Source organism: Erpetoichthys calabaricus, chromosome 3 (genome assembly GCF_900747795.2).
Source record: "Erpetoichthys calabaricus chromosome 3, fErpCal1.3, whole genome shotgun sequence".
Lineage (NCBI taxonomy): Eukaryota > Metazoa > Chordata > Cladistia > Polypteriformes > Polypteridae > Erpetoichthys > Erpetoichthys calabaricus.
Window position 1 is genome coordinate 282837261 of NC_041396.2, and position 27308 is coordinate 282864568.

Consider the following 27308-nt stretch of genomic DNA (forward strand, 5'->3'; position numbering starts at 1 on the left):
GATGTGTGCATAAAACAAAGTGTTTGGGATGCACCCTGTAGGTCAGTTCAGAGCTCTCAGGATGACAGCTGGTTACTCCTCCACTGCAAATGTCATGGCATGTTAATCTCCAGCAGGGCTGTGTAGTTTTAAATAGAAAGACAGCTATAACATGAGCTGTAAGCACAGATATGACTGGCATCATCATTCAGAACCAGCCAAGTCACCTTGCCTAGGAGGGTTTCTGTCTTTCTTTTTAGGGTCCATGTTGCTGGTCAGTGTTAGTGAAGGCCAAACTTGAACAACTTAATTTTCTTCAGTGGAATACATGTGCAAGGTTTCTGTGGAACAGACAAGGTGTTTCCACTCTTGTTTCCCTGCTGCATGGTAAACACTAATCTGTCCTGTGTTCCACATTATCTTCAAGCTAGCCATTCTGCTTGATCTGCAAATGGAAACATTTCCTGTCATCTTGACTTAGAGCCAGGCCAGGTGGACATCATATGTCCACATTATTTTATAGTTGTAAGTTTGATTAAGCAGTAACTTGTCATGATCTAAATCCCTAGAAAAGTGAAAAAGGTACAGCAATCATTTTCCTTATTGAATAAGGGTGGCACTGTAGTAAGCGCTGCTGGCTCACAGTTCTAACGTCAATGTTTTGAATCCTATGTCCTGTTGTTGTCCATATTTTGTTTGCACGTCCTTACCATGTTTTTGTGAACTTTCTTCCTGGTAGTCCAGCTTTCTGCCCATATCCCAGTGTAAACAGTGTGTGTTTGATAAGTCAGTGAGTCTAAGTTGGCCCTGTATGAGTGAGGATGTGTGCATGACTTGGCCCTTTATTAGACTGGTGGAGCATCCAGTGTTGGTTCCTGTTTGGTGTCCTATACTACTGGGATAGACTGAAACCTCTTGTGACCGACCTGGAATTGGATCAAGTGGGTTTTACATTGTGATATTATGCCTTGTGGAAGTGGAGAGTGCTAAAAAACCTATTGGGGCCATAGCTGATTGGTTCTGTTTATTTTTTTAATTTTCACCAGTTTTGTGTGTTTATCCAGTAGGTGTTTTTATTGAAGGCTTTGTTTTGACTTCCTTACTAGTGTCATTCTGTGTGCTTTGCAATGTGATCTTCCACCCATGGCCTCACTGTTATAATTTATTGAAAAATACTTTTGGCTTTAAGGTACTGTCATTGAGTGCTGTGGTGTTTGGCAGTGGCCCTTGCCCAGCCGGGATGCCGACATAGTGGAAGGACCCGAGCAGAGAGCATATTCAGGACATTACCTCCCCCAGGACAACACAAGGCTCCTGGGGAGTTGGAGTTTGGAGCAGCCCTGTTGGGTTCCATGGGAACTGTCAGGGGGTGTTGCAGGAATGGCTGAGCCCTGTGCGGCAAGACTTCTATCATAGTCGGAAGTGCTGCCAGAAGAAGGCCATTGAGGCAACTGGAGCACTTCTGGATGACCTATAAAAGCAGCCAGCCACCACTACTTTGGGAGCTAGTGTCGGGAGGATGTGGACAAAGCTTTCTGGAGAAGGTGTGGAGGTAAAAAGAGAGAAAGAGAGAGCAAGAGAAAGTACTGTGCTGTATAGGTAAGAAACGGGTGAAGGCATTTCACATAAGGAAAAAGGAAAAATAAATAAAATATGTGTGCTGAACTTGAGTCCTGTGTCTTTCTGTGTCAGGTTTGGGTGGCAGGAGCGCCCTCTGCAGGCCACAGTGCTTTAGTTCATACTTTTCAATACCTACTGCACTTATTTACGTTTTATATTGATTAGCCCTGTGATGGAGCAGGCATTCCTGATAGGTTTGTTGAAGCATTGTGCTTGTTTCAAGTTCAGGTTCTTCACTGGGAGTCTGCAGCGTAGAACACCACACTGGCTACTGTGGACTGGTAGAACATTTCCAGCAGCTTGCTGAACACATCAAAAGGCCTGAGTCTCCTTATCAAATTCAGTCTGCTCTGTCGCTTCTTGTACAGCACATCTGTGTTGTCAGACCAGTCAAGTTTGTTCTTCACATGAACCCCCAAATGCTTGCAGCTCTGTACCACTTCCATGTCCTCCACCTGAATGGTCACTGTAATCTGAGGCTCTTTGGCTCCTTTAACACATGAACATTAGTTTTATTCCATCATTTTGTAACATCTTAACATTAAACTATAGCCTACTCCTCACATTAGTAAACCATCCCAGAAATTTTATTTTCCTAGAAAATTAAGACATTAGGATGTTTCTGTACTCTTCACGATACAATGACCCTAGTTCATACATTTATTTCTAGCAGAACTAGCAGTTGAATGTGAGGTTATCAGTTAGGGTGATATGTTAATGAGATGTGCTTCCTTTCTTTTTCCTATATGTGAGAGCATCAATGCAGTTGATGTGTTTTCCTTGCATCACTTAACCTTTTTAACTGAGTGGCAACCATCTCCCCAAAGTATTACCTCCAAAGGTCATCACTTAAAAATATAACCTGTAACTCCTGTCCTGTTTTACACTCACTAACTCATAATATCAAAGTGAACACGTGTTTTCAGAAACTTTTGAAAATGTATTAAAAATCAAAAACTTAAATCTCTCATTCAGTATTCAGACCTTTGCTGTGTCGTTTGAAATAGTGGGTCGGTGCATCCGGTTTGCTTTAATTCTCCTTGAGATTTATGTAGAACTTGATTAGAGTCCACCTATGGCTTATTAAACTGAATGGACATTTGTAAAGGCTCACAGCCATATATATAAGGTCCACAATTCACACTACATGTCAGAACCAAAAGCAAGCCATGAAGTCCAAGGAACTTTCTTCAGAACTCTGCAATCACATTATGGTACAGATCAGGGCAAGGGCATAAAATAATTTCTAAAGCTTTGAGTGTTCCCAGGAGCAGAGTAGCATCAGTAATTTGTGAACTTCTAAGAAGTTTTGAATCTTTAAGACTCTTCTTAGAGTTGGCCATCGGGCCAAACTGAGTGAATAGTGTGAAAGACAGCCAGCGTCCTTATCAAACTAGGTCGTCATCAAGATGGAAGGAGAGGAGGAGACAGCATACCCAGGACATTGTCTCCCGTGGAGCATTAAATGGCAGCACCATAGATTCCCTCAAGGCATCCTAGGACTTGGAGTTTGTCGGCTCACCTCTGTTGGGTTCCACGGGTGCCACCAGGTGGTGCTGCAGGGACTGGGGAGCCCTTCTTCATGGAGCTTCCATCTCACTCAGAAGTGCTTTCAGACCACGTGTACGGAACACCAGAAGCACTTCCAGGTGGTAGATTAAAGAGCTTTCTGCCTCATTTCCAGGAGCCAGAGTTAGGAGGAAGGTGGATAAATCTTGTGAGGAGGAGTGGAGGAGGCAGTGACCAGTGTCAGAGAGATAGGAAGAACACAAAAGTATTGAAGAGTGCTCTGTATTGAGTGCCTTAGTGCTTTCTACTGTAGTTGTAGTGGGAAAGGTTTGCCCAAGAAAAGTTTCCCAGAATAAAAACTTTTTTCTATTTTTATACTTGTGTCTGAGCCTGTTTGTGACCTCTTATCACACAGATCCAGTTATTAATTAGCTTAGTTAATAACAATGGTGTTTCAAGCAGAAAAGTTCTGGTGGGGGAACATGGACCTGTGAGTGAGACAGAAGGGGCACAACCATTCTGAGAAGCCAGCCATAAAAGGATCACTTGCAGGTGATAGATGTGTGTGTGTGTGTGTGTCTGTGAGTGAGTGAGTGAGTGAGTGAGTGAGTGAGTGAGTGAGTGAGTGAGTGAGTGAGTGAGTGAGTGAGTGAGTGAGTGAGTGAGTGAGTGATAGAAACAGAGTGAGATGTTGCTGGTAATGCACTAAACAGTAGCACTTATGAAATCTGCTGCTTTGCTTAAATCCATCATCTTGGGTACTACTGTATGTGACAAAGGTACAATAAGCTAGAATTTTACACTTGGAAGGGATTGGGGGTGTTACTGAAACTCTAATTTATTGCTATGCTTTAATTTTGAAAAGACTGCCAGAGATAATGTGAACACAGGAAGGACTATTATGTTGATGCAAAGTGTAACAGGAAGATCATCATCCCGAGGAAGGTAGAAAAAAAAAACTGGAAACGAAAAGAAAGAGGAGAACCTCCATCTTGGGGAAACAGGCCTGGAGAGTAGGTTGCTGGAACTGGTCGAAAGGATTACAAAGTGGTTGTGGAGTTCTAGGTGGAATGGAGAAGCTTTCAAATCATTAATTTAACAGATTACTGTTCTCTGGAAAAAGAAAAAAAAACAACCAGCATTGGATGAAGTTAAGACGGTCCACATAGGATGGGTGAGATCAATCCTATTTTGTAAAGAAAACAGACTATTCCCTTGTTTGGTGGAAAAGTTGAAAATAAGACTAATTTTTCTTGAGTTTATTCTAACATTTTACTTCCATATACATAAATAAGTATGTTCCAGTATCTGTAGTTGTAGATGAGTTAAATCTAAATTCTAAATATATTTTGGTTTTGTTGCACCGTAAATTAAAGGGGTATAGGTTTTTTTTTGGGAACAACCACTTCGTAATCCTTTGGACCAGTCCCAGCAGCCTACTCTCCAGGCCTTTTTCCCCAAGATGGAGGATCTACTCTCTCTTTTCCAGTTTTTCTTTTTTTGGTCGGGGCAATCTAGAATTCAACCATGGTGTGTTAGTAACTCAAGTTGGTGACAGTTGATTGTTACAACATGGCCAACAGCCAACCTTGGGGAGGATCTTGGCTTGGATCAGCTTATGGAGTAGAGGACAATAAGTGCAGACGGTGTTGCCTGTGACCCCAAGTAAGCAGTATGAGATGAAGCCTTGCGACTTGAATGTGCAGGCAGGAGACACAGCAGTAAAAAAAGATTATTAGAGCTGCATGGAAGGATATGTGGAAGATCACCCACTCTCCAGGAAACCTCACACGTTGGAGCGAGGGAGAAGCGGTGCGTTTCACAATGTATTAGGGTACCAGCACCTGTGATGACAAAACGTCAGCTCAACATTGCCATATAAATGTACAATGTCTACCAAAAATATTGTGACACAGTACCATCACCAAAGGACAGCACTAAAAGATATCTCAACATTAATGTGAAGCAGAAAACACAAATGACTGTTGTAATTTTTTTAAATTGTGTTGTAGATAATTAATCAATGTGATTCATGCATCAGTTCTCTCTTTAATTGGTAGCAATGGGTCCGAAGGTTTTAATGGACTGAATATTTTTTATGGACTGGGAGATTATGGGTGCTGTAGTAAATATTTTATTAGAAATAAGGACACAACTTACTGGGAAACCCTGGATAGCTTATATTTTTCATCCAGTGGTGGTTTTGACATGAAAATTCTGGTGGAGCCATAGCAGAACTTTCCTATATGTGTGCACTTTGCATATCACACACACACACACACACACACAAAAAACAACCAAACATTGGGCTGTTAGTGCCTAGTCTGCCTCAGTTGGCATCAGATCATTGTGGTACACTCTGACATGGTAATCATCTGACAAGATGTAACAATAGAGAAAAGCTAAGTAAAATCAGAGGCTCGTAATCGCCTACTGCTCAGGAAAATCTATTGGCTATGAACTTCCTTAATAAAAACACCAACTCTTCAAGTTCAGGGCTAAAAAATAAAAATAAAAAAGCAGACCCACAATAATATGGAAAGAACACACAAAGAACATACACTGCATGACTCAAACTGCACACCTCAGGTCTGGTACTGTGCGGCCAGGTGTATGCTGGGAGAGCACAAGCCCGACAAACTTAAAAAATTATTTTCTACATACATGCATATTCTTTCTGCACCAGAGCTTTGCACTTTTTTGAAACAGAATCATCAGACTGCAAACTTCTTCCCCATGAAGTGAGAAGAGACAACCTGCCTGAAGAAGGGGCTTCAGTTGCCTCGAAAGCTTGCATATTATAATCTGTTCAGTTAGCCAATATAAGGTGTCATTTTGCTTGGTTTCTCACTGCATCCATCATGGCTAACACGGTACATGAAGTGGAAAGACAACACATAGACTTTCTTTGTGGCTTTTTCAAATATAGCGTGGTCCTCAACATCAGTAGGTGAAAATCAATGCAGTATAATGTCTTGTGAATAATGCATTCCTCATAATTTTTCTTCTTTCTTTTTGTAACTTATTGTGGCTAACTTTAAGGGAGAAAATAGTAATTTTTATACATCTTAGCTGGTGTGGCCCTGCCTGGGAAAAGCTCAAATGAAAAGTGCAGAAAAACATCAATAACATCAACCATTAAAATATGGCTAATGGCCTACCATTCCCATTGCTAAACTGTAAGCTTTAGACCTGATATGCCTACACAGAATTAGGTGTATAGAGAACACTGCAGGGCCAATTGGTCCACCCCTCAGCCAGAAACAGACGAGCACCCCCAGATATGAAGAAACACATGCTACAAAAGGCAAGGTTAGGTCTAGATAAGTATCACAATTACATTGAGCATGTGATGGAGAATAAAGAGAAAATGCTAAAGAGGACAAAGCTGGGAGTTGTTATAAACATTATGTAGGAGCCTTATTACTTATTTTGCACATCTGGTTCATGCACTGCTCTCAACTAACCTTGTTGTTTTTGGGAATTCCTCAGGATGAGTTCAAGGAAGTTCCTGAGAATTAGGTGGTCTATTCAGCATTTTTCCACCATCATCTTCTTCATAATAATTGCTGGAAAAGTAATACCATAATTAAATGGTTGATATTAATATGTGAAAGTTATTATGTCATATACTATAATTTACAGTATATGTTTTAAATGTTCTCTTTCCTTTTCACTTGTGTTTTTTATCAGGTTTACTGTGAAATTTTATGTATCATGTTCATAGGTAATGACCCTGGAAAATAAGTAGTGAGCCGGGGCGGAAAGGCCAATGTGCCATTACTGTGCTTTCCAGTTCCTCGTGTGGATTTGTGTACCTATAAGGGTGATGTTACACTGTCATTCCTATTTTCCAAGCCATCCTTTCCTCTCGAGAAATGAGGTAGAATTGGGATAACATATGGCCACAATGAGTGCATTTTGGCAGAAATTATATTTCAGACTCAGAGTTTGTTTTCTTCTTTTTAGAATGAGAAAGAGGAAGAAATGATTACCAGTGTATTCATGGACCTGGTGAGTTGTATTGTTTTTCTTTGAGTTCAGAAATTCGTAATTTTTGACTCATGTCCCTGCATGAAAGATACATGAGTTTCATTCTTCTGTCTTAAGTTACGTACACTTGGATGTTTGTGTGTGTGTGTGTGTGTTTTTTACTTCCTATACAGCATCTTGGGTTTTACTTCAGCATGGGGTTGTTGTGTATGTGGAATCTGCATGTTCTCACTCTGTCTACATGAGTTTAACTCCAAAAAAATGACATTTTGGTTAATCGACCATTTCAAATTGCCATGTGTAAGGGTGAGCTATGGGTAGGAGCAGGCCCAACCATTATAAAAGCAATATACAGTGCAATATTCTGCAGATGATGCTTTGGAGGGTGTAGCCACACAATTTGTTCCAGCCCTGCTTTTATACAAGCAAAGAGTTTGTAAGGAACCAGCAAAAGTTGTGACACCTGCAGGAATTGTGTGAATCAACTTTACTGGCTTAATGAACTTCCACTGCTGCAAAGAGGCGTATGTTGTGGCACCACTACAAATTCTCTGAAAAAGGTCTTCTTGTATAAATGTGGAAATTACATTGACTTTTTGGCAAACTTAACGTTATTCACAAGACTTGAACTGCTAAAATTTCAGTGAAAACTGGAATAATGGGAGTGTTCTAAAACTTTTGATTTTTTTATATATATATATATATATATATATATATATATATATATATATATATATATATATATATATATATATATATATGTATATATCCATGTACTGCGGTGGGTTGGCACCCTGCCCGGGATTGGTTCCTGCCTTGTGCCCTGTGTTGGCTGGGATTGGCTCCAGCAGATCCCCGTGACCCTGTGTTCGGATTCAGCGGGTTGGAAAATGGATGGATATATCCATATATGTATATCTATCTATCTATATATATATATATATATATATATATATATATATATATATATATATATATATATATTGTGAGGCCCCTGTGGGCTCTCCTGTCTTCGCGTTTCCCAGGGATATGCTGATGAAGATGGCTCCCTCCGATGACCCAGAATGTGTGTTTCGTGTGTGGCACATTGACCCAGATCACTCTATACGAGAGCAGATCCAGAACTTAATGGACCTTATTCAAAGCTGGATCCATGGAGAAACTTTCGAACGCATTTTGGAGAAGCTCGCTATTGACGCAGTCCTGTTGGGGATAGATGAGGGCCTTTGGGATGAAATACTCCGGAACAACGTCCAGTCGCTGTTAGACCTGACCTGTAGACTGGAGGGCACCCACCACCAGGGAACAAAGAGGCCGCCTGAGTTTAATTCCAACTTCAATCCAACCAGCACAGGCTCCTCGGGACTCCGGCACCACGGGTGGAAGATGCCATCACAGGAACACGATAGTGCAGACTGAACTCAGCTGCTTTCGCAGTGATCAACCAGGACTTCTGGCTCAGAAGTGCCACCTCCCACCTGCATAAACCATGGTCGTCGGTCTGGCACAGATATGTGGCTCACAAGGCTCCCCCAAGATGTTAAGGGAGGACAGTTTTAAGGTCCTAGGTTGGCCAGACGTGAATTCCCGGCACTGTTGGACTCTTGTAGCGACCTCTACATAGTCCACTGTAACTTGCTCCGACAGACCCCATAGAAGACCACAGACCAGGTGAACATTCGCTGTGTCCATGGACACGTTAAAACATACGAGACTATATTACTCCCTTTGAAATTTAAAGGGAAGAACTTTGTTTGGCTTGCCATATCAGACACTTCACTTTTTTAATAGGAAAGAGGACTACCCTTTTCCCACAGGTCTTGGCCACCTGTAAAGTGCCTCCCTCTGCAGTGGATAGAGAGGGGCTCGCTGCTGACAACATCATTCAAGGAGCCAGGTTTGAAATTGAACCTTATCCAGTTATCCAGTGAGGTTGGGGACAAGTCCTCAAGTGAGGACCCAGGGGAGTTGGCGAACTTTATCACACCTCACGCAAACAACCTCCCCAGACCAGACACCCGCTTCGGACCCCAATGACATAGCAGCAGATGGTGAGTGTTATGCTGCATAGGGCACAGATTAAGCTGAGACTGAGACTGCCATTCAGTTTGCCTGCCTGCCGCAAGCCAATAGCAACTTGAATTTTGCATTCAAACAAGCCCACGTCGCAAATGACTCTTACTATCTGGAGAGAGAGGACCCAAACTTTAAGACACCCCATTTTTTAATTAAGGATGGTTTCCTGTATTGGGTGATTTCTGATTGCTTGGGTGATGGGCGGATCGAGCAGTTGGTGGTGCAATGGAGCACAGGGAGACATTTTTGAAAATTACTGACAGTCACATTTTGGAGGGACACCACGGCGCGGAAAAGACGAGAATGCATTTCGAAATGCTTTTATTGGGTGTATATGGGCTGGGATGTGGAGTAATTCTGTAAGGCCTGCCGCTACTGTCAAATATTTTCCACTCACAGACCCACTAGGGTATTCCTTTTACCAATGCCTATTATAGATGTCCCCTTTGAGAGGGTGAGTCTAGATATTGTTGGCCCGCTTCCATGGAGTAAATATGGGTTTCAATATATGCTCATATTAGTCGATTATGCCGCAAGGTACCCAGAAGTGGCCGTGCTGCGGTGGGTGGACACTCGGACTACAGTGATCTCTCCTCAATCATGGGGGTTGCATTCCAGAATCCCCTACGAAAGGTGAAAATCCGCAAACTAAAAACCATATGTTTATATGGTTATTTTTATATTGTTACACTTGGGTCACAGATTTCCACAGAAACACAGGAGGTTGTAGAGAGACAGGAACTTTATTCAAACACTGCAAACAAAAATGTGTCTCTATTTCAAAAGTTTAAACGTGCTTCTTGACAAGACGGAGATGACAGTTCCATCTCACAATTAAAAGAATGCAAACATATCTTCCTCTTCAAAGGAGTGCGCGTCAGGAGCAGAGAATGTTAGAGAGAGAGAGAGAGAGAGAGAAGCAAATAGTCAAAAATCAATAGGTGCTATTCAGGCTTTTAAGTATGTGAAGCACCGCGCGGGAAGCATATCGCGGGACAAAGCAGCCGCAAGTGCGCCCAGCAAGGAAGGGAGCAATGTGAAGGTAGTCTTTCCGTGTTTTTAGAGAAGCATCCATATCCTCTAGGGGTGCAAACAGCCCCCCTGCTCACAATATATTTGAGGAGTTTTATTTATTACGTAATACGCGCTCTGGTTGGGTAGCTTCTCAGCCATCCGCCAATGGTGTCCCTTGTATGAAATCAACTGGACAAACCAACTGAGGAAGCATGTACCAGAAATTAAAAGATCCATTGTCCGCAGAAATCCATGAACCAGTGAAAAATCTGCAATATATATTTAGATATGCTTACATATAAAATCCACGACAGACTGAAGCCGTAAAAGTTGAAGCGCGATACAGCGAGGGATTACTGTATTGTAAAAGCAGTCTCAGAAATGTTCACGCGTATTGGTATCCCTCACGAGATTTTGACGGATCAGGGCATGCCCTTTATCTCTCGCATCATGAAGCAGCTATGCCAAAGTTTTGTAATTCAGCAGTTACACCCCATGGCTTATCATCCTCATACAAATGGTCTAACTGAATGATTTAATAAAATCCTAAAACAGATGATTCGGCGGGTGGCCCATGACGACCCGACCTCATGGGATACAGTAGTGCTTTTCCTCCTATTTGCTGTTCGGGAGAGCACCAAATGCTTCTACCAGGTTGATCCCTTTCGAACTACTCTTTGGCTGTCAACTAAGCAGTGTCTTAGACATTTTTCATGAAGAGTGGACGGGGACTCGTGAGGCACCTCCTGGAGGGAGGTTTGTCAACTGATTCGTTTCGCTGCAGGAACAGACTTTCAAGTTGTCCTCTATTGCAGTTGAACATCTGCAGCGTGAGCAGGTGGCGCAAAAATGTGAATTTGACAAAAGGAGTAAACTCCGCGAGTTTAAGAAGGGGGATTGCGTACTGGTGTTGATCCCATTGGATCCGCCTAAATTTCGGGTTGAATGGTTAGACCCGGCAGTGATTCCTGGTCAACGGAAACTTGTTCTAATTTTACATATTAATCTTTTAAAGGAGTGGCATGACCCCCAGCAAGTCCTGGTCACGTCCACAATGGTCCCTGAGACTGAAGTAGCTATTGTGGATGAATTAACTGGCACACAAAAGGCAGACTTACTATCACTGATTGAGAGGATCTTAGACGTCTTTTTAGCCACACCTGGCCGAACTGAAATTGCATAACATAAGATCGTTACTACACCCAGTGTTACCATACATGTGCCCCCGTATTGCCTTCCAGAGGCAACCAGGAAGGTGATACACGAGGAGGTTCAACAGATGCACAAAGTGGAAGTAATCTGTGAAAGGAAAAGCGAGTGTTGTAACCCTATTGTGCTTGTCTCAAAACCTGATAGCCCAGTTCAGTTTTGTTTTGATTTTAGAAGGTTGAATAAAGTTTGATGCATACCCAATGCTGCGTGTAGATGACTTGTGGGAAAAGTTCGTATATTTCCACCCTAGATCTCATGAAGAGTTATTGGCAATTGCCCTTGGAGGGCTCCAGTTGCAAGAAGACCATGTTCACCACTCCAGATTGGCTGTTAAAATTTACAAAGCTCCCTTTCGGTCTCCATGGTGCACCGTTGACCTTTCAGCAGATAATGAGCCAGATTCTGCATCCCCATTCTGCATATACAGGAGCATATCTGGATGATGTATTAATTTTCAGTAACGACTGAAGATCTCATCTCGTCCGCCTGCAGGCGGTGCTTGACAGTTTGAGGCTGACAGGGTTGATGGCTAACGCTAAGAAATGGTATGTCGGAAACCCATTATTAAGGAAAGTACATGGGGAAAGGTTTGCTCAATCCTCGAATGGACAAGGTGGGGGAGGTGCTTGCATACCCACGTCCCGAAACACAGAGGAAGATTTGTGCCTTCCTCGGGCTCACAGGATGCTTCAGGCAGTTCATTCTCAATTTTGCGCATTGGGCTGCCCCACTCACAGACTTGACAAAGGGCAGGGAGAATCGTAATATTGTTTGGACTGATGCCTGTGACAGAGCCTTCTCAAACCTAAAAGCCGGTTTATTCTCTTTCCTGGTTTTAAGAAATCCGGACTTTTCGAGGGAATTTATTCTGCAGACGAATGCAAATGCTTTCTTTTTAGGAGCAGTGCTTCACAATGTTTTAAGGGTGAAGAACACCCAATCACATTTCTCAGTATTAAACTGCTTCCCAGGGAATGCAATTACTCAACCATTGAGAAAGAATGTTTAGCAATTAATTGGGCTATGGAAGCCCTCCGTTACTACTTGTGGAGATGGCAGTTTACCCTAATGACTGACCATGACCTGCTCCAGTGGCTCTACAGACAAAAAGAAATGAATGCCTGGCTAACTTGGAGGTTCAGTGTGTAAAAAATTAAGCTAAGGACGGGGTGCGGGGTGGGGAATTGCTGTGAGATTTCTGAACTCTTTTAAAACTCTCTCCAATGAGACTCTTTTGAGACTCTCCCCAACCAGACGACATGCAGAAGTGCAACTGCTGCGTCTGTTAAGGGTTGCTTATACAGATTGCTTAATGTATTTTAAAAACTTATTAATAGGCTTCATTGTAGAATGTGGCCATTTAATATGTACCACGATCCTGAATTAGCTTTGACTTGAAAAACTTATCCTTTAACACATTTACTGCTTGACTATTTATTACCAGGATGCTGCAGTATACTGTAGATCTGTGCAAATATGATAAATAATCAAGTCAATTAAAACATGTAAAAAATGTAAAGAAATGTATTAGAAAGCATCCTTTATTTGTAACGGTAACTGTGTCAAAATGCAGAAAAAATGTAAATAAATCTAATGAAAAATATAAAGAAACTTTTAATTACTTTAAATAACTCAGAAGCACATGTGCCATAAATATAATGCATTTCTTTGCATTGTGTACGCTTGTTGCAAACAACACATTTGGTAGTTGGTGATTGTTTGCACTCAGTTGATGGCATAATCTTTATGTAGTGCTGGCAGTCGTGACAAGTCACTCACCTTGTGGAAGTTATCTACATCAACACCAGAACCTACAGGTTTCACATCATCCAATTTTTTTTTGTCACTATGTTGATCGCTGTCATTTTCATTAAAATCTAGATGTTTCAAAACATAAGCAACTTCATGCCTTTTTTGCGACAGCATATCTACAGACTGTCTATAACACTATTCTCTGCAAGCTGTTGCCACCAAAAAAAAACGGTACAGGTCTCCACTAGATAGGTGCACTATAGTAGATAGCAGTGATGAGCAAACTTTATGGTGTTCATTTCGCCTCGAGTTCGGAGAAATCATGGAAGTGTTTGCAAATACTGCCAAACTCAGCAAAATGCATTAAAGTCAGAGGGGAAGGACTAACTAAACTATATTTGACTGGATTATAATGTTGCAATCATCTTTAAAGTGGTCTTTAGTAGGTATCTCACACATGGCAGCAAAGATTGCCATGTAGCTGACTGCATCTATAGTGGCTGTATACTGAGGTACAAGTTATTTTGTACATCACGCTTGACTTACAAGTTAACTGTTACCTTGCATTCAAAGTCTTAAAGCCTGCTGTACACAAGGTGTAAATGTGTAATCTGAATTATATGTTTGCTGTATATGCTACTTTTTTGTGCCTTATAAAGTGTCATAATGTTCTGTGTGAAAGACTCTACATGAAATAAGGACTGCACAAAACATAAGCCATGTCATTATCTAACCCACTTAATCCACATCAGGGTTGAGCATTGTGAGGCAGGAGGGGTGGTTTGTTGAAGCCTGTTACCACTGTGCTACCATACTGCCCACAATATGATCTATCTATCTATCTATCTATCTATCTATCTATCTATCTATCTATCTATCTATCTATCTATCTATCTATCTATCTATCTATCTATCTATCTATCTATCTATCTATCTATCTATCTATCTATCTATTGATTGTAGTTTTTGTCCTGTGAGTTTGAATATTCATTTTTCATGAGTCTTTTGCATTTTGTATTTTAATTTCCCTTGGAATTTATAACTTTTATATCATCTTATTCAGCACTTACAATATGTAGAGTTTACTCACAAGGATTGGAATTGACCCATTCTTAGTATTTTATTCTTTTCATTATTTTTAATACTTTGTTTGTTAGGAGTGGACCGATTATCGTCTATCCTGGAATCCAGAGGACAATGACAACATCCATGTCTTGAGAGTGCCATCTGGAAAAATTTGGCAACCTGATATTGTCCTTATTAATAAGTGAGTACTGATTCCTTTTCTTATCATTTTGATTAATTATGCCCAAAAAGCAAATGAAAAAGAGAGTATACCTAATGGCCAAAAGTTTGTGGACACCCGACCATCATACCTATATGAGCTTCTTGGACATCCCGTTCCAAAACCCTTGACATTAATATGGAGTTGCCCACCACTCCATTCCCCTTTCATTTGTGAGGTTACATACTTATATTGGACAAGAAGACCTGGCTTGCAATTGGCATTTTAATTCATCCCAAAGATGGCGGTAGGTCAGGGTGCTTTACAGGCCACTGGAGTTTATCCCCATTTCTTTATGGGCCTGGCTTTATTCACAGGGGCACAGTCATGCTAGAACATAAAAGGGCCTTCCCCAAACTGTTGCCACAAAGTTGAAAGTGCACAATTCCCTCAAAAATAGTCTGTATCATTAAATGGACACTTCATTGGTACTAAGGGGTCCAGCCCAAACCCTGATAAGAGCCCCAGACTGCTATCTCTCCCCCACAGGACTTTACAGTAGGCACTATGCAGTCCAGAAGACAGTGTTCTCCTGACATCCACTAAACCCAAATTCGCCTATCAGACTGCCTGAAGCGTGATTAGTGGCATGCTTTACACCACTCCAGGTGACACTTGGCACTGGGCATAGCAATTTTGGAATTGTGTGGAGCTGCTCATCCATATAAATGCATTTTGTGAAGCTCCTGATGCACAGTTCTTATGCTGCTGTTGTTTCCACTGGCAGTATGGAACTCGGTTTGCATGCGTTGTGTACTTTTGTACTCTGTAGCCAGGTTCTGTGAATTTGTGTGGTCTACGACTTCATGGCTCAGTTGTTCTTGCTCCCTCATGCTTCCACGTCACTGTGGCATTTACAGTTGACTCAGGCAGATCTAAAAGAGTAGACATTTCACATTGTGATGTGTGGCAGAGGTGGAATCCTTTGATGGTGCCACATTTAAAGTCCCAGAGCTTTTAGCATGACCCATTCTACGGCCAGATGTTGGATATTGTATGGCTGGGTTCTCATGCACCTGTTAACAATGAAACACATGAACACAGGCATTTGGACAGGTGTCCATATACTTTTGGCCATATGGAGCATTTGAAAGTGTGTATAAATATTTGTTACTAGTTGTGCTACCTGTCTAAGATGAGTTGAAATGTAAGTAATTAATGTAAACCTCAGTGTTAACATTTGCAGTGCTACTCTCTTATGTCTGTGATATATGCCATTTGGTATGGGATTTGTAAAAGCAGTGCCAATGTTTGCGATGTGCCACTTGTTGGAATAGCTAATGCAATGCATTTTTTTTACTACAAATGTTTGTGATGTGCCATCTGTTGGAATAACAAATGCAATGCTTATGTCTCTGTTATATGCAATTTGTGTATGGGATTTGTAAAAGTTGTGTTAGTGTTTGTGATGTGTCATCTGGTGGAATAGCAAATGCAATGCATTTTTTGTCTTACATGCCATTTGTTATTTGATTTGTATATGGAGTGTTAGTGTTTGTGATGTGCCATCTGTTTTTATTACCACATATGTTTGTGATGCATCATCTTCAGGAATAACAGAGACAAAGCAACCAGATGGACAAACAAACACTTATCATTTTATTTAGATAGATAGATAGATAGATAGATAGATAGATAGATAGATAGATAGATAGATAGATAGATAGATAGATAGATAGATAGATAGATAGATAGATAGATAGATAGATAGATAGGAAAAATGTTGCATGGTACCAAATGGCAATTATCCTTTTAAAGGAGACCAGCTCTGTAGCTGTGACTAGCTGTTCATGTCGGTTGCTCATGTGCTATGGTCTACATTAGGGGCTATACAATATATTTTGAAAACAATGCAACACCACACATCTTGTAAAGCTTAGACAACTGACCACATTTGTTGGTGTTTCCTATAGCAATGATGGGGTGTTTGATGTGTCACTACGCATTCAAGCTGAAGTCTACAGTGATGGGCGAGTCACCTGGCATCCACCGGGCAGTTACCGAAGCTCCTGTAGCATCAAGGTAGGAGGACTCTGGTTTGTTTCTCCTGATCATCCCTCCTACCTCCCTAACCTCTCATTTACACTAATTCTAGGGAAAAGAATATTTACTCATTCTTAGTTGATGATAAATGTGTATCACAGTAGACCAGCCAACTGAAATTAGGAATGTTTATAATAGACAGTTTTATACACCTAGAAAAAATGACGTTAACAAATTATGCCTGTCCCCAATGACTGTAATCTTCGGTTTGAACTATACAACATTGATCTCTAATTTTTACCAACTTAAAATTAGTGCATTTCAAAAGTTAGAGCTTTGTGAAAATGAGAACAGGAGAAATAGAGGGTATATTGTATATTAGGTACCTACAGTTTTGCCAGCAGATACTAGTTATGATGCTCCCTTTACTAGAATGCAGAAGATAACAAATGTTTACAAAAATTGCTGGGAATCTTCTCCCAGCCCCTACCGAGCATTCTACCTAATATAAATGTTCTTATGCAGTTTTTTATTACTTGTTTTAGGGCTCATTTTAAAGAGCTTTGGGTCTTGTGACAAGTTGGGGCATTTGTTTTCATTCAGACAGCTGCAAGTATTTCACTGTTTTGTTGTCAGGAGGAAAAAGGAAAATATTAGGTTTAGGTTAGGTTAGGTTAGGTTTCTTTATTTAGTCATGTTTACACAGGAAAACATGAAATTTGCCTTCTCAGTTGCATCTAATAACAGGTAACAGACAGAATGAAATAAAACAGACAAATAGAAATAAGAAAAGTTAAGGTAAGGCACTTAGATAAAACATATTTATACCAAAAAAAAAAGGTAACAGGATATATATCAAAACCTTAAACATTATCTCCAATATTTCTTATTGAAAAGTCGTATGGCACTAGGAAGAAAGGAGTTTCTATACAAAATATTCAAGCTGAAGTAACCTCTATCAAGAGATATTTGAAACACTCAGCTAATCCGTAATTGAAGTTGCACAAAATAACACAGGAGTTTGAAAAATCAGCATGGCTTTTCTATGGGAGTTTTTGAAATTAAAAAAATGTACAGTGTACTTTATTTGAGAGATCTCATGCAGAAGATGTATGAAAAGGAGAGAATGCCAGAGTAATAGAGGGACAGTAGGATTGTACCCGTTTATAAGGAGAAGGGAGATATTCAGGACTGTGGAAACTATAGAGCGATGAAGCTGACATCACACACAATGAAAATATAGGAAAGGGTTATACAGAGAAGGCTTAGAGAATAGAACGCCATAGGGGAGGAGAAATTTGGTTTTAGGGAGGGAGAGGAACAACTGATACAATCTTTGCATTGAGACAACTCATAAAGAAGTATTGAAAAAAACAGAAAGGACTGCATATGATGTTCATTGATTTGGAGAAATCAATAATATAATAATAATCAATAATAACGAGGACCAGAGCAGTATGTGAGGATTGTCCAGGATATGTATGAGGGAGTGAGGACTCATATTATAAGCACTGTTGAGGTAACAGACAGATCCCAGTTAGAACAGGTTTGCAGTAGGGATCTTCTTAAAGTTCTCACCTCTTTGATCTGGTTATGGATGTGTTGCCTTATGGCAGGGGTCCTCAATCACAGTCCTGGAGGGCCGCAGTGGCTTCAGGTTTTTTGCTCCAACCCAGTTACTTAATAAGAAGCACTTATTGCTCAAGTAACACTTCTGCTTCACTTTAGTTGTCTTGCTCATTATGATTTTTAACCCTTATTGCTTATTTTAGTCTTAAACAGCTGTTTTCTTGGTTTTTAATGGCTCCTAAATAGCGATAGCTTGCAAATCACAAAAGAGACCAGCATTTCTCCATTTAGCTTGTTGCCATTTACACCTGTGTGTATTTATCACACACTATTAGGTTTAAATAAATACTTGGAAGGAAAGTGAAGAGAAAAAAGTGAAGGACTGAGAATTACTCATCCGTTTTAGACTTCAAACCATTTGGATGATATCCTTAGAAAGGAAAAAAAAATCTAGGATATGAGAATGACCTGACATAGCAGAGTTAAAGAACTAACAAGACATTAAATTAAATTATTGGCAAGAATTGCTTTCTAATTAAGCAACCGGGTTAGAACAAAAACCTGGTCCATGTGTTTTGATGACAGTTTGTTGTGTAGCACAAGAAAAGAGGAATTGGAGAGGAAATCTGAAGAAAGGAGAAGTGCTTTGGAAGACAGAGTATCTCAGGTTTAATGATGATCAGGATTCCAAAGTTAACTTGCAGGGAGAGCTATTTAAAAAAATGGATAAATTTAAATATCTAGGAAGCCCAAGATGGAAAACTAGATGCAGAGATAACTCATAGAGTGTAGTGTAGATGGAACAATTGGGTGAAAGCAACAGGAGTATTGTGTTATTGAAGAATTAAGGCCAAGGTTAAAGGCCAGCAATGATGTATGGTGCTGAGACGTGGGCAGTAAAGGTAACACAGCAGAAGAGGTACATGTGGCAGAAATGAGAATGTTGAGATGGATGTGTGGAGTTACAAAATAGAACAGAATAAGAAATCAGAGAGACGATCAGAGGTACCACAAAAGCAGCAGAGATATCTAAGAAAGTACAGTAAAGTAGGCTGAAGAGGTATGGATATCTGATGACGAGAGACAATAAATACTTGGGTAAAAGAGTAATGGGAATGGGAATGCAGGAGAAGAGAAAGCGAGAGAAACCAAAGTGGAGGTGGAGATCTGAAGGGAAAGGCTCTGACTGAGGAAGAGGTCCAGGACTGAGCTGCTTGGAGAAGGATGATCAAGCACATTGACCACACAAAGAAACAGGAAAAGATGAAGAAGAACAAGACAAAGAAGAAGTATTTATTTGAGATATCTCAATAAAAATTGAGATATCTCTGTATAACCCTTCTCGACGGGTTTCCTTAAAGAATAAGTGTGTCAGATTTCACCAAAATTGATCCACTGGGAAATGAGTTGTTTCATGTGGAATGACAGAGACAGACAGACACACAAATGTGATAACAAGAGTAGGTGCTTTTCGCATTCTATATAAATGTTTTCACCCAATAAGTAAATAAAAAAAAAAATTAGTTTTATAACAAATTAATGGTACACTGGCAAATGAATTTAACAAAATAAAGAGAGCTATCTCCATAGGTCTTTGAAACTGTTGTTTGAAATTAACAATAAGATTAAATTATAGAAGGTACTGCCAACAGGCTTTTACATACCCCATTAGTATAACATTTTTATCATTCATCCATCCATCCATTTTCCAACCCGGTGAATCCGAACACAGGGTCACGGGGGTCTGCTGGAGTCAATCCCAGCCAACACAGGGCACAACACACTCACATACTCTAGGGTCAGTTCACCTAACCTACACGTCTTTGGACTGTGTGGGAGAACACCCTTCCAGAGGAAACCCTTGGAGACACAGGGAGAACATGCAAACTCCACACAGGTAGGACCTTGGATGTGAACCCTGTTCTGCTTTTTGTGAGGCAGCAGCACTATCACTGTGCCACAGTAGTGTAACATTTTATTTATGCTAATATCCCAGTATACAAAGCTATCTGAATTTGGATTTGATGAATTTAACACATCACTTACAAGTCTTCTTTCCCACAACCAGGTAACATACTTCCCTTTTGACTGGCAGAACTGCACCATGGTTTTTCATTCTAACACCTATGATGCGTCTGAGATTGACCTGCAACACATTAAAGACAGCAAAGGCAAGGAGGTGAAGGAGATCATATTAGACCAGAGCTTCAGCGGTGAGTAGCCAACTATAGACTGCTAGTTTTGGTGAATCAAGCTAACTTTATTCAGTATAATGCCCTCCAAACATGGCAAATCATTTGCTATCAACAGTATATCCCTGAAAATCAAATTAAGCAACCTTCTTAAATGACTTGGTTTAGTACTTCTAAGGTGTTAGTTCTGGTGGTTTCCTGTCCACATTCTTAACTGCTAAGCCACTCAGCTGTCAATTGAAAAAATTTATTTTTTCACAATTTTTTTTTTTTATTTAGCTTAGTATTATTGTTAGTAGTAGTAGTAGTAGTAATAATATCATTAAAGGCAGGCCTTGGGTTCTGAACGAGTTCCCTTCTCGCAGATGATCATAACCCGATTTTGTATTTTGGAATTTGAACTGAAAATGTCTGTTAATGGACAAATGAACCAAAATGCATAATGCCTTATTACTTAGTGTACAGAAAAAAACAACAGTGAACTCATATTAGTGTATTTAAAATCACAAAGACACAAATAATTTAAATTAAAATGAACCACACTTTATATACAATATGTTGATCTTATACCTAAACACTTTTTACACTTTTTAATAATGACACTGTTTCTTATAGAGTTTGAAAAGACACAATGATAGCATGAAATCCAGTCACTCACTGATGACTGATCTCCTGGAAGAGACATGCTGTCTTTTGCTGAGGGATCGATCAAAAGTGTCACCTCCACCTTCCAGCAGCTGTACTCCCTGAGATGGCACAGCTGGGTGGGAAGTGTTCTTAGGGGGCACTGCTCAGCTAAATGGCCAGCTGTCGTTTGAGCTGCCTACCTGTGACAGAACTTATCACATGGACGTGTGTGCTACCAGTTACATTTAGCGACTTGTGTCGGCTTATATATGAGGATTTACTCAGAGTGTCGTTTACTTCTCCCAGCAACTCATAAGACAGCACAATGAGGGCACATTGGTGGGAATTACTTAATTTTAATGTAGTGACTCTTGTTTTTTACTTAGGAATGAAGTGAACTACTCATAGTTTTCACCCTGATTATATTTAGCAGCTGTCAGGAATAGTGCTGAACAATACAGGATTTGTCACCATTTTTAATCATTTTGTGCCTTTGTGACCACATGTCACTAAATATAACCAGCTGCACACTCAGTTGTGTGGTAATCCCTATGACAGGTATACAATTCGTTTAGCTGTTTATCTTGTTTTCAGAGTATGCTGATTTTGCCTACTATTTTTGACATGGATAAACTCTGGCATTGGACTGTCATGTCCTGGAACGAATTACTCTAGTTAAAAGTTATTAGATCTGGTTCTTCAAACTCCAGGGATCCGGGTTTAAATTGTGGCCAGATCTCTGTCTATAGGAAGTCTGCACACTTTTCCTATTTTTTTAAGCTATGCAATTTTAGATAGTTATTGACTCAAGGTTTAGTTTGGATAACTGAGTCTGGGTGTACCCTGTAGTAGACTGGAATTCTATACATGTGTGATGGCACTAGGCCAGGCTACAGAAAATGTGAGTTCAGAATACAAAAACATCATTTAGCAACCAAATGTTTTCCAAAGCAACTTACAGATTACAAGAGCATGAAGAATGACACCTTTTATTGGCTAACTAGAAAGATTACAATATGCAATGGCTAACACGGTACAACACCCTAGTACTAAAGAGCATGAAGATTAATTTCAAGGCAACCATAGAAGTTTACCCAAGGTACAGAAATAAAACATTCAGATCTTTCCAACTTTGCTTCATGTAAACATTTTAATTCCAGCTACAGATACAACTTACATAAACATTTATCTTTAATGCGCTAGACGGACGGACGGACAGACAGACAGACAGAAATTAAATGCACTACATAATAGATTTGAATGGCACTCTGCAACGGCACTGACTCAGCTGTGGAATGGCTAATAGGGGGAGACACCTTGATGTTTGGAGGTCTCCAGGACTCTAAACAAATCCAAATCATATTTGGTGATATCATCTACTGTTGAATTCTGCTCTGTACTTGTAAGATTTCTATTGCACTATTATATAGTGTTGAGGATTACTTGTGTTTTGTTCTGTCTATTATATTGTATTTACCCCTTGTTTTTGACTTTCACTGCACATCCAACCTACCTGGAAAGGCGTCTCTCTTAGAACTGCCTTTCCTAAGGTTTCTTCAATTTTTTTCCCCTGCAAGGTTTTTTTGGGAGTTTTTTTCTTGTCTTCTTAGAAAGTCAAGGCTGGTGGGCTGTCAAAAAGCAGGGCCTGTTAAAACCCATTGTGGCACTTCTTGTGTGATTTTGGGCTATACAAAAAATAAATGGTATTGATAAATGATAGATAGATAGATAGATAGATAGATAGATAGATAGATAGATAGATAGATAGATAGATAGATAGATAGATAGATAGATAGATAGATAGATAGATAGATAGATATTTTTTCACCATCTTTTATAAGCTGAGATAAACAGATGTAGAACAAACTAACATTTTTTATTTTTATTCACAGAAAGTGGAGAGTGGGAGATTCTTCACAAACCATCTCGGAAGAATGTGGGTGATGATTTATATGAAGATATCACCTTCTATCTGATTATTGAGAGAAAACCTCTTTACTATATTTTCAATATCATCATCCCATGTATTCTTATTACCATCATTGCTATCTTCAATTTTTACCTTCCTCCAGATGCAGGTAGGTTCTGAAACTGATGTATCATTAATAGTCTGATAGGAAATAGATATGAGGCCTATCTATTGGTTGTAAAAAGTCAATTACATTGTGTCACCATCTTTGGATTTAAAATCGACTGTCTGACTCATTTTTCTTACTTTCAACTCTCGTTTCTCTTAGGTGAGAAGATGGGCCTTTCTATAAATGTTCTCCTCACTCTCACCGTCTTCCTTTTGCTTTTGGCTAACAAAGTCCCAGAGACGTCCTTGGGTGTCCCTATGATTGTGAACTACCTGATGTTCACCATGATTCTCGTGACTTTCTCCGTCATCCTCAGTGTGGTTGTGCTCAACCTGCACCACCGTTCATCGAATACTCACCATATGCCCCTCTGGGTTCGTGAGGTAAGGAATCTGTTTAAAATCAATTATATGTTCTCAAGAAAATAAAATTAATTTTTCATACAAATGAATGAAAATGTAATGTGTTCAATATTTCTTTTAAATCTTAGTAGCATAAATGTGTAAGCATGCAAAGTAAACTATAAGTGATCTGGAAAGAAACACATTTTTCAAAGAGACTTGAAAGATATAGTAATAGACGATGCATGTGGTAGATGATTCTATTAGAAATTTGTTTGAATTTGTTAGGAAACTGTAGATGATTAAAAACCGGTGGGCTGAAAATTTTCAATGATGCTACGTGGAATTAAAAGGAACGGGGGGGGGGTGTTGGGGCACATAAATATGTCAAAAATGTAGAAAAAAATAAATACAAACAGAAAAATCTAAATGTAAACAAGAAGCACAAAGCAAAAATTATTGTTAAGACAATTAAAACAATAAAAAAAATATGCAAAGCTGGAGACACTGGAGTCAACATTACGCTCAACAACAAAACATCAGTGAAGTGTCAAAAAGCGACAGAAAGTACCTTGATTTTCAAAGGATTCAGATGCCATCCAAGTAATTATTGTTGTCTGGCAACTGTATTGTCATGAATCAATTGAAGCAGCATGAAAAAGAAAAAGGAATTCAGAAGACGACAAACCAAAATGTCTGATGGAATTGTCATTAAATCCCAAATCAGAAGCCAAAATCACAGTAGAATATTTAAAGCATAAAGTTGGTGGATTGCACCGCACATGGCCAACAAAATTCAAAGAGATATTAGTCATAATTACTAGTGATTTTACCATGATTTTTCTCTTCTTATATATTATTTAGTCAGTTTTGAAGGTTGTTTATTTTTTTGCAATTGTCTTTTTCATTTTGAGTTCTCCTACAACACCACTGTGTTTCCATCAGGAGACACCATTTTGAGTAATTTTGTTTGCACGTTCCTATGCAGTGGCTAACAGCAATGTCAGGGGTCACAATTGGAGTGACGTCAGGTTGATCTCTGGGGTCACTTTTGAGTTTGTAAATTGCTAAGAAAAATGAAACAAAATTTGTTTGCTTTCTTTCTTCAAAGATATGTTCAGTATTTTTCAAGTTGAAGTTAATGCTTCACAAACATTTTATATATCCATTTGTCATGCAAAATTCCATTCCAAAGTCCAATGATTTCTATAAATTTTAATATTATCTTGCTCACACTGGTGCTTTACAGTGGAGGCAATGCAGCATGAAGTGCCACCAGAAAATTAAAGCCTAAAACTTGCCGAATACAGCTTCTATGATTTTCAATAAAGGAACAAATGTTTCTGATGTATGTTTGTTAATCATTTTATCGCATATTCCTGGTGCTATGTTTCTCAAGGGAAGGATAAATTTTGTATTCGCTTGTGTAAGCTCTCACATAAATAAAGAATTACATTAAAACAAAACCAACCAAGTGGCACAAAGAGCTTACTCTGATTTTGTCTGATTTGGTGAAAACCACACTCAGGGAGGTGAAAGGTTAACAGTAGACTACATGCGCTGAGGTAGCACATACGGCTGGTTTTCTTTTAAAATGGCTGAATCTCATCTCTTTTTTTGTTCAAATATGACATGCATAAGCTATTTTAACTTCCTTGGTTTTTCAATCATTTCTTTTAAACTTTGTTTCTTGGTGCAAAGAGAATTGTCTGCATCTTGACATCATCATAACTCAAGAACTGGTTATTGACTTTCACCACACCAAAGAGCCTCTATGTCTGGTCACTATTCAGAGAGGAAATGTAGAGGTGGTCCACTCCAACAAGAACTTGGGAGTCCACATCAGTGACAGGTTGAACTGATCTCAGAACACAGAGGAACTATAGAAGAAAGGGCAGAGCAGAGTGTGGTCCTCTAATAAGGGTAGTAGACATCTTCTACAACTCTGTGATGGCCAGTGCAATTTTCTATGCTGTGCCATGTTAGGCTGATAACATCACGTCAAGAGAGGCTCAGTTACAGGACGTACTCTGGATCCCCTGAAGGTAGGAGCAAAGGATAGAAGTTAAACAAATCTGAGTGCCGTTATGAAGAATGCTGCACATTCTCTGTCTGACACATGAACACAGAGGACTTTCAACCATCAAATCATTTAGCAGAAGTGTGTCAAGAAACGCTATGGGGGCTTCTTTATACCAATAGCAATTCACCTGTATAACGCCTCATTGGCACTTTGACTGCCAAGTCAGAACTTTTCTTTCTTTTTAAAAGTTTAATACTTTTTAGTCATTCTGATGTGTGTTGAATCCATAGTGTGTTTGAAAATATTACATACTGTATATTTATGTAGTTATTTATTTTATAAGGGCAAATAAATACCTATCTGTCACGTCAAATATTTTATTTCTTTTTAGTTTTTCAGTCAATCTGGTGTGTGTTCAGACTTCAGCGTGTGCATTTATTAATTTAATAATCTTCTGTAATCTATCTATCTATCTATCTATCTATCTATCTATCTATCTATCTATCTATCTATCTATCTATCTATCTATCTATCTATCTATCTATCTATCTATCTATCTATCTATCTATCTATCTATCTATCTATCAAGAGCACTGTAGTAAAATGTCTATGTAAGTTGTGTCTGTAGCTGGAATTAAAATGTTTGCATGGACCAAAGTTGGAAAGATGTGAATATTTCACTCCTGTACCTTGGTTAAACGTCTATGGTTGCCATGAAATTAATCTTCATGCTGTTGTAGTCTGTAAGATGCTTTGGAAAAAAATTGGTTGCTAAATGATCTTTTTGTATTCTGAACTCACATTTTCTGTAGCCTGGCCTAGTGCCATCACCCATGGATAGAATTCTAGTCCACTACAGGGCACACCCAGACTCAGTCATACAAAGTCAACCTTGAGTCAATAACTGTCTAAAATTACATCTATCTATCTATCTATCTATCTATCTATCTATCTATCTATCTATCTATCTATCTATCTATCTATCTATCTATCTATCTATCTATCTATCTATCTATCTATCTATCTATCTATCTATCTATCTATCTATCTATCTATCTTATAGTGACTTTTCCTTCTATCTGCCTAACCTGATTGGCAGCACTCAACTGATTCTGGATCATATCAGTTTTAATGTGTATGGATGTGCTCCACAATAGTCTGGCATCCCTTTACTGTTGTATTTCGCATTATTCTTTATGTTGTTAGTGTGCTGTCCGGCTCCATTGGTGCAACGATAGACAATATTTGAGAAAAGACATTTTAATCCTCACTGTGAAGAGGAAATGTTATTAGAAAACAAGCTATCTGAAAGTCATTGTAAAACCTTATTTAAAGTATCAAGGACCTCATGTTGTCCTTCTATCACAGTATGATCCAGTCTGTGATCACTTTCAGTTTCATTGCCTGGTTTAATAGTCTGACAAACAAAAACTCAAAAAAGCTCCAGCAGATTACAAAGTATGAAGCTAAAGTTATTGGTGCTGATGTAGATGATTTGACTGTGTGTGTTAGAGTGAATTGTTAAAGAAACTGGAAATCATCTCAACTGATGACAGACATCCATTACATGTAGAACTAAAGTTCAGTAAATCAGGAAGGATGGTCGCTTTGAAAACCCACACAAATCGCTCCAGAAACTCCTTTCTTCCTAGTGCCATACGACTTTTCAATAAGAAATATCGGACATAATGATTACGGTTTTGATATATATCCTGTAACCTTTTTTTTTTTTTTGGTGTAAATATGTATTATCTAACTGCCTTACCTTAACCTTTCTTGTTTCTATTTGTCTGTTTTATTTCATTCTGTCTGTTTTTTGATGCAACTGAGAAGGCAAATTTCATGTTTTCTTGTGTAAACATAACTAAATAAAGAAACGTAAACCTAAACCTAAACCTGGTCACCTCGGGTATAAAGAAAGCACCAGAGCAGTTGTGCCTCTGGTTTGGATCAAGCAGGCTTGAGTGTTATGTTACAGTGCCTAAAATAAGTATTCAGCCCCTTGGAATGCTTTACATTTGATTGTTATACAATATTTGTATTATTTATTTTGAA

At 39.2% G+C, this 27308-nt stretch overlaps 1 protein-coding gene across 1 annotated transcript in view; it reads left to right on the forward strand.

The window, feature by feature from the left end:
* The window catches only part of chrnb1 (cholinergic receptor, nicotinic, beta 1 (muscle)), an 81237-nt gene that overhangs the window by 31243 nt on the left and 22686 nt on the right, over positions 1 to 27308 (forward strand). Inside the window, exons 3-8 of the mRNA XM_028798452.2 lie at positions 7078 to 7122; positions 14313 to 14422; positions 16354 to 16462; positions 20061 to 20205; positions 22704 to 22889; positions 23049 to 23272. Of these exons, the coding sequence (XP_028654285.1) occupies positions 7078 to 7122; positions 14313 to 14422; positions 16354 to 16462; positions 20061 to 20205; positions 22704 to 22889; positions 23049 to 23272 (819 nt within the window). The remainder of the gene's footprint in view (positions 1 to 7077; positions 7123 to 14312; positions 14423 to 16353; positions 16463 to 20060; positions 20206 to 22703; positions 22890 to 23048; positions 23273 to 27308) is intronic.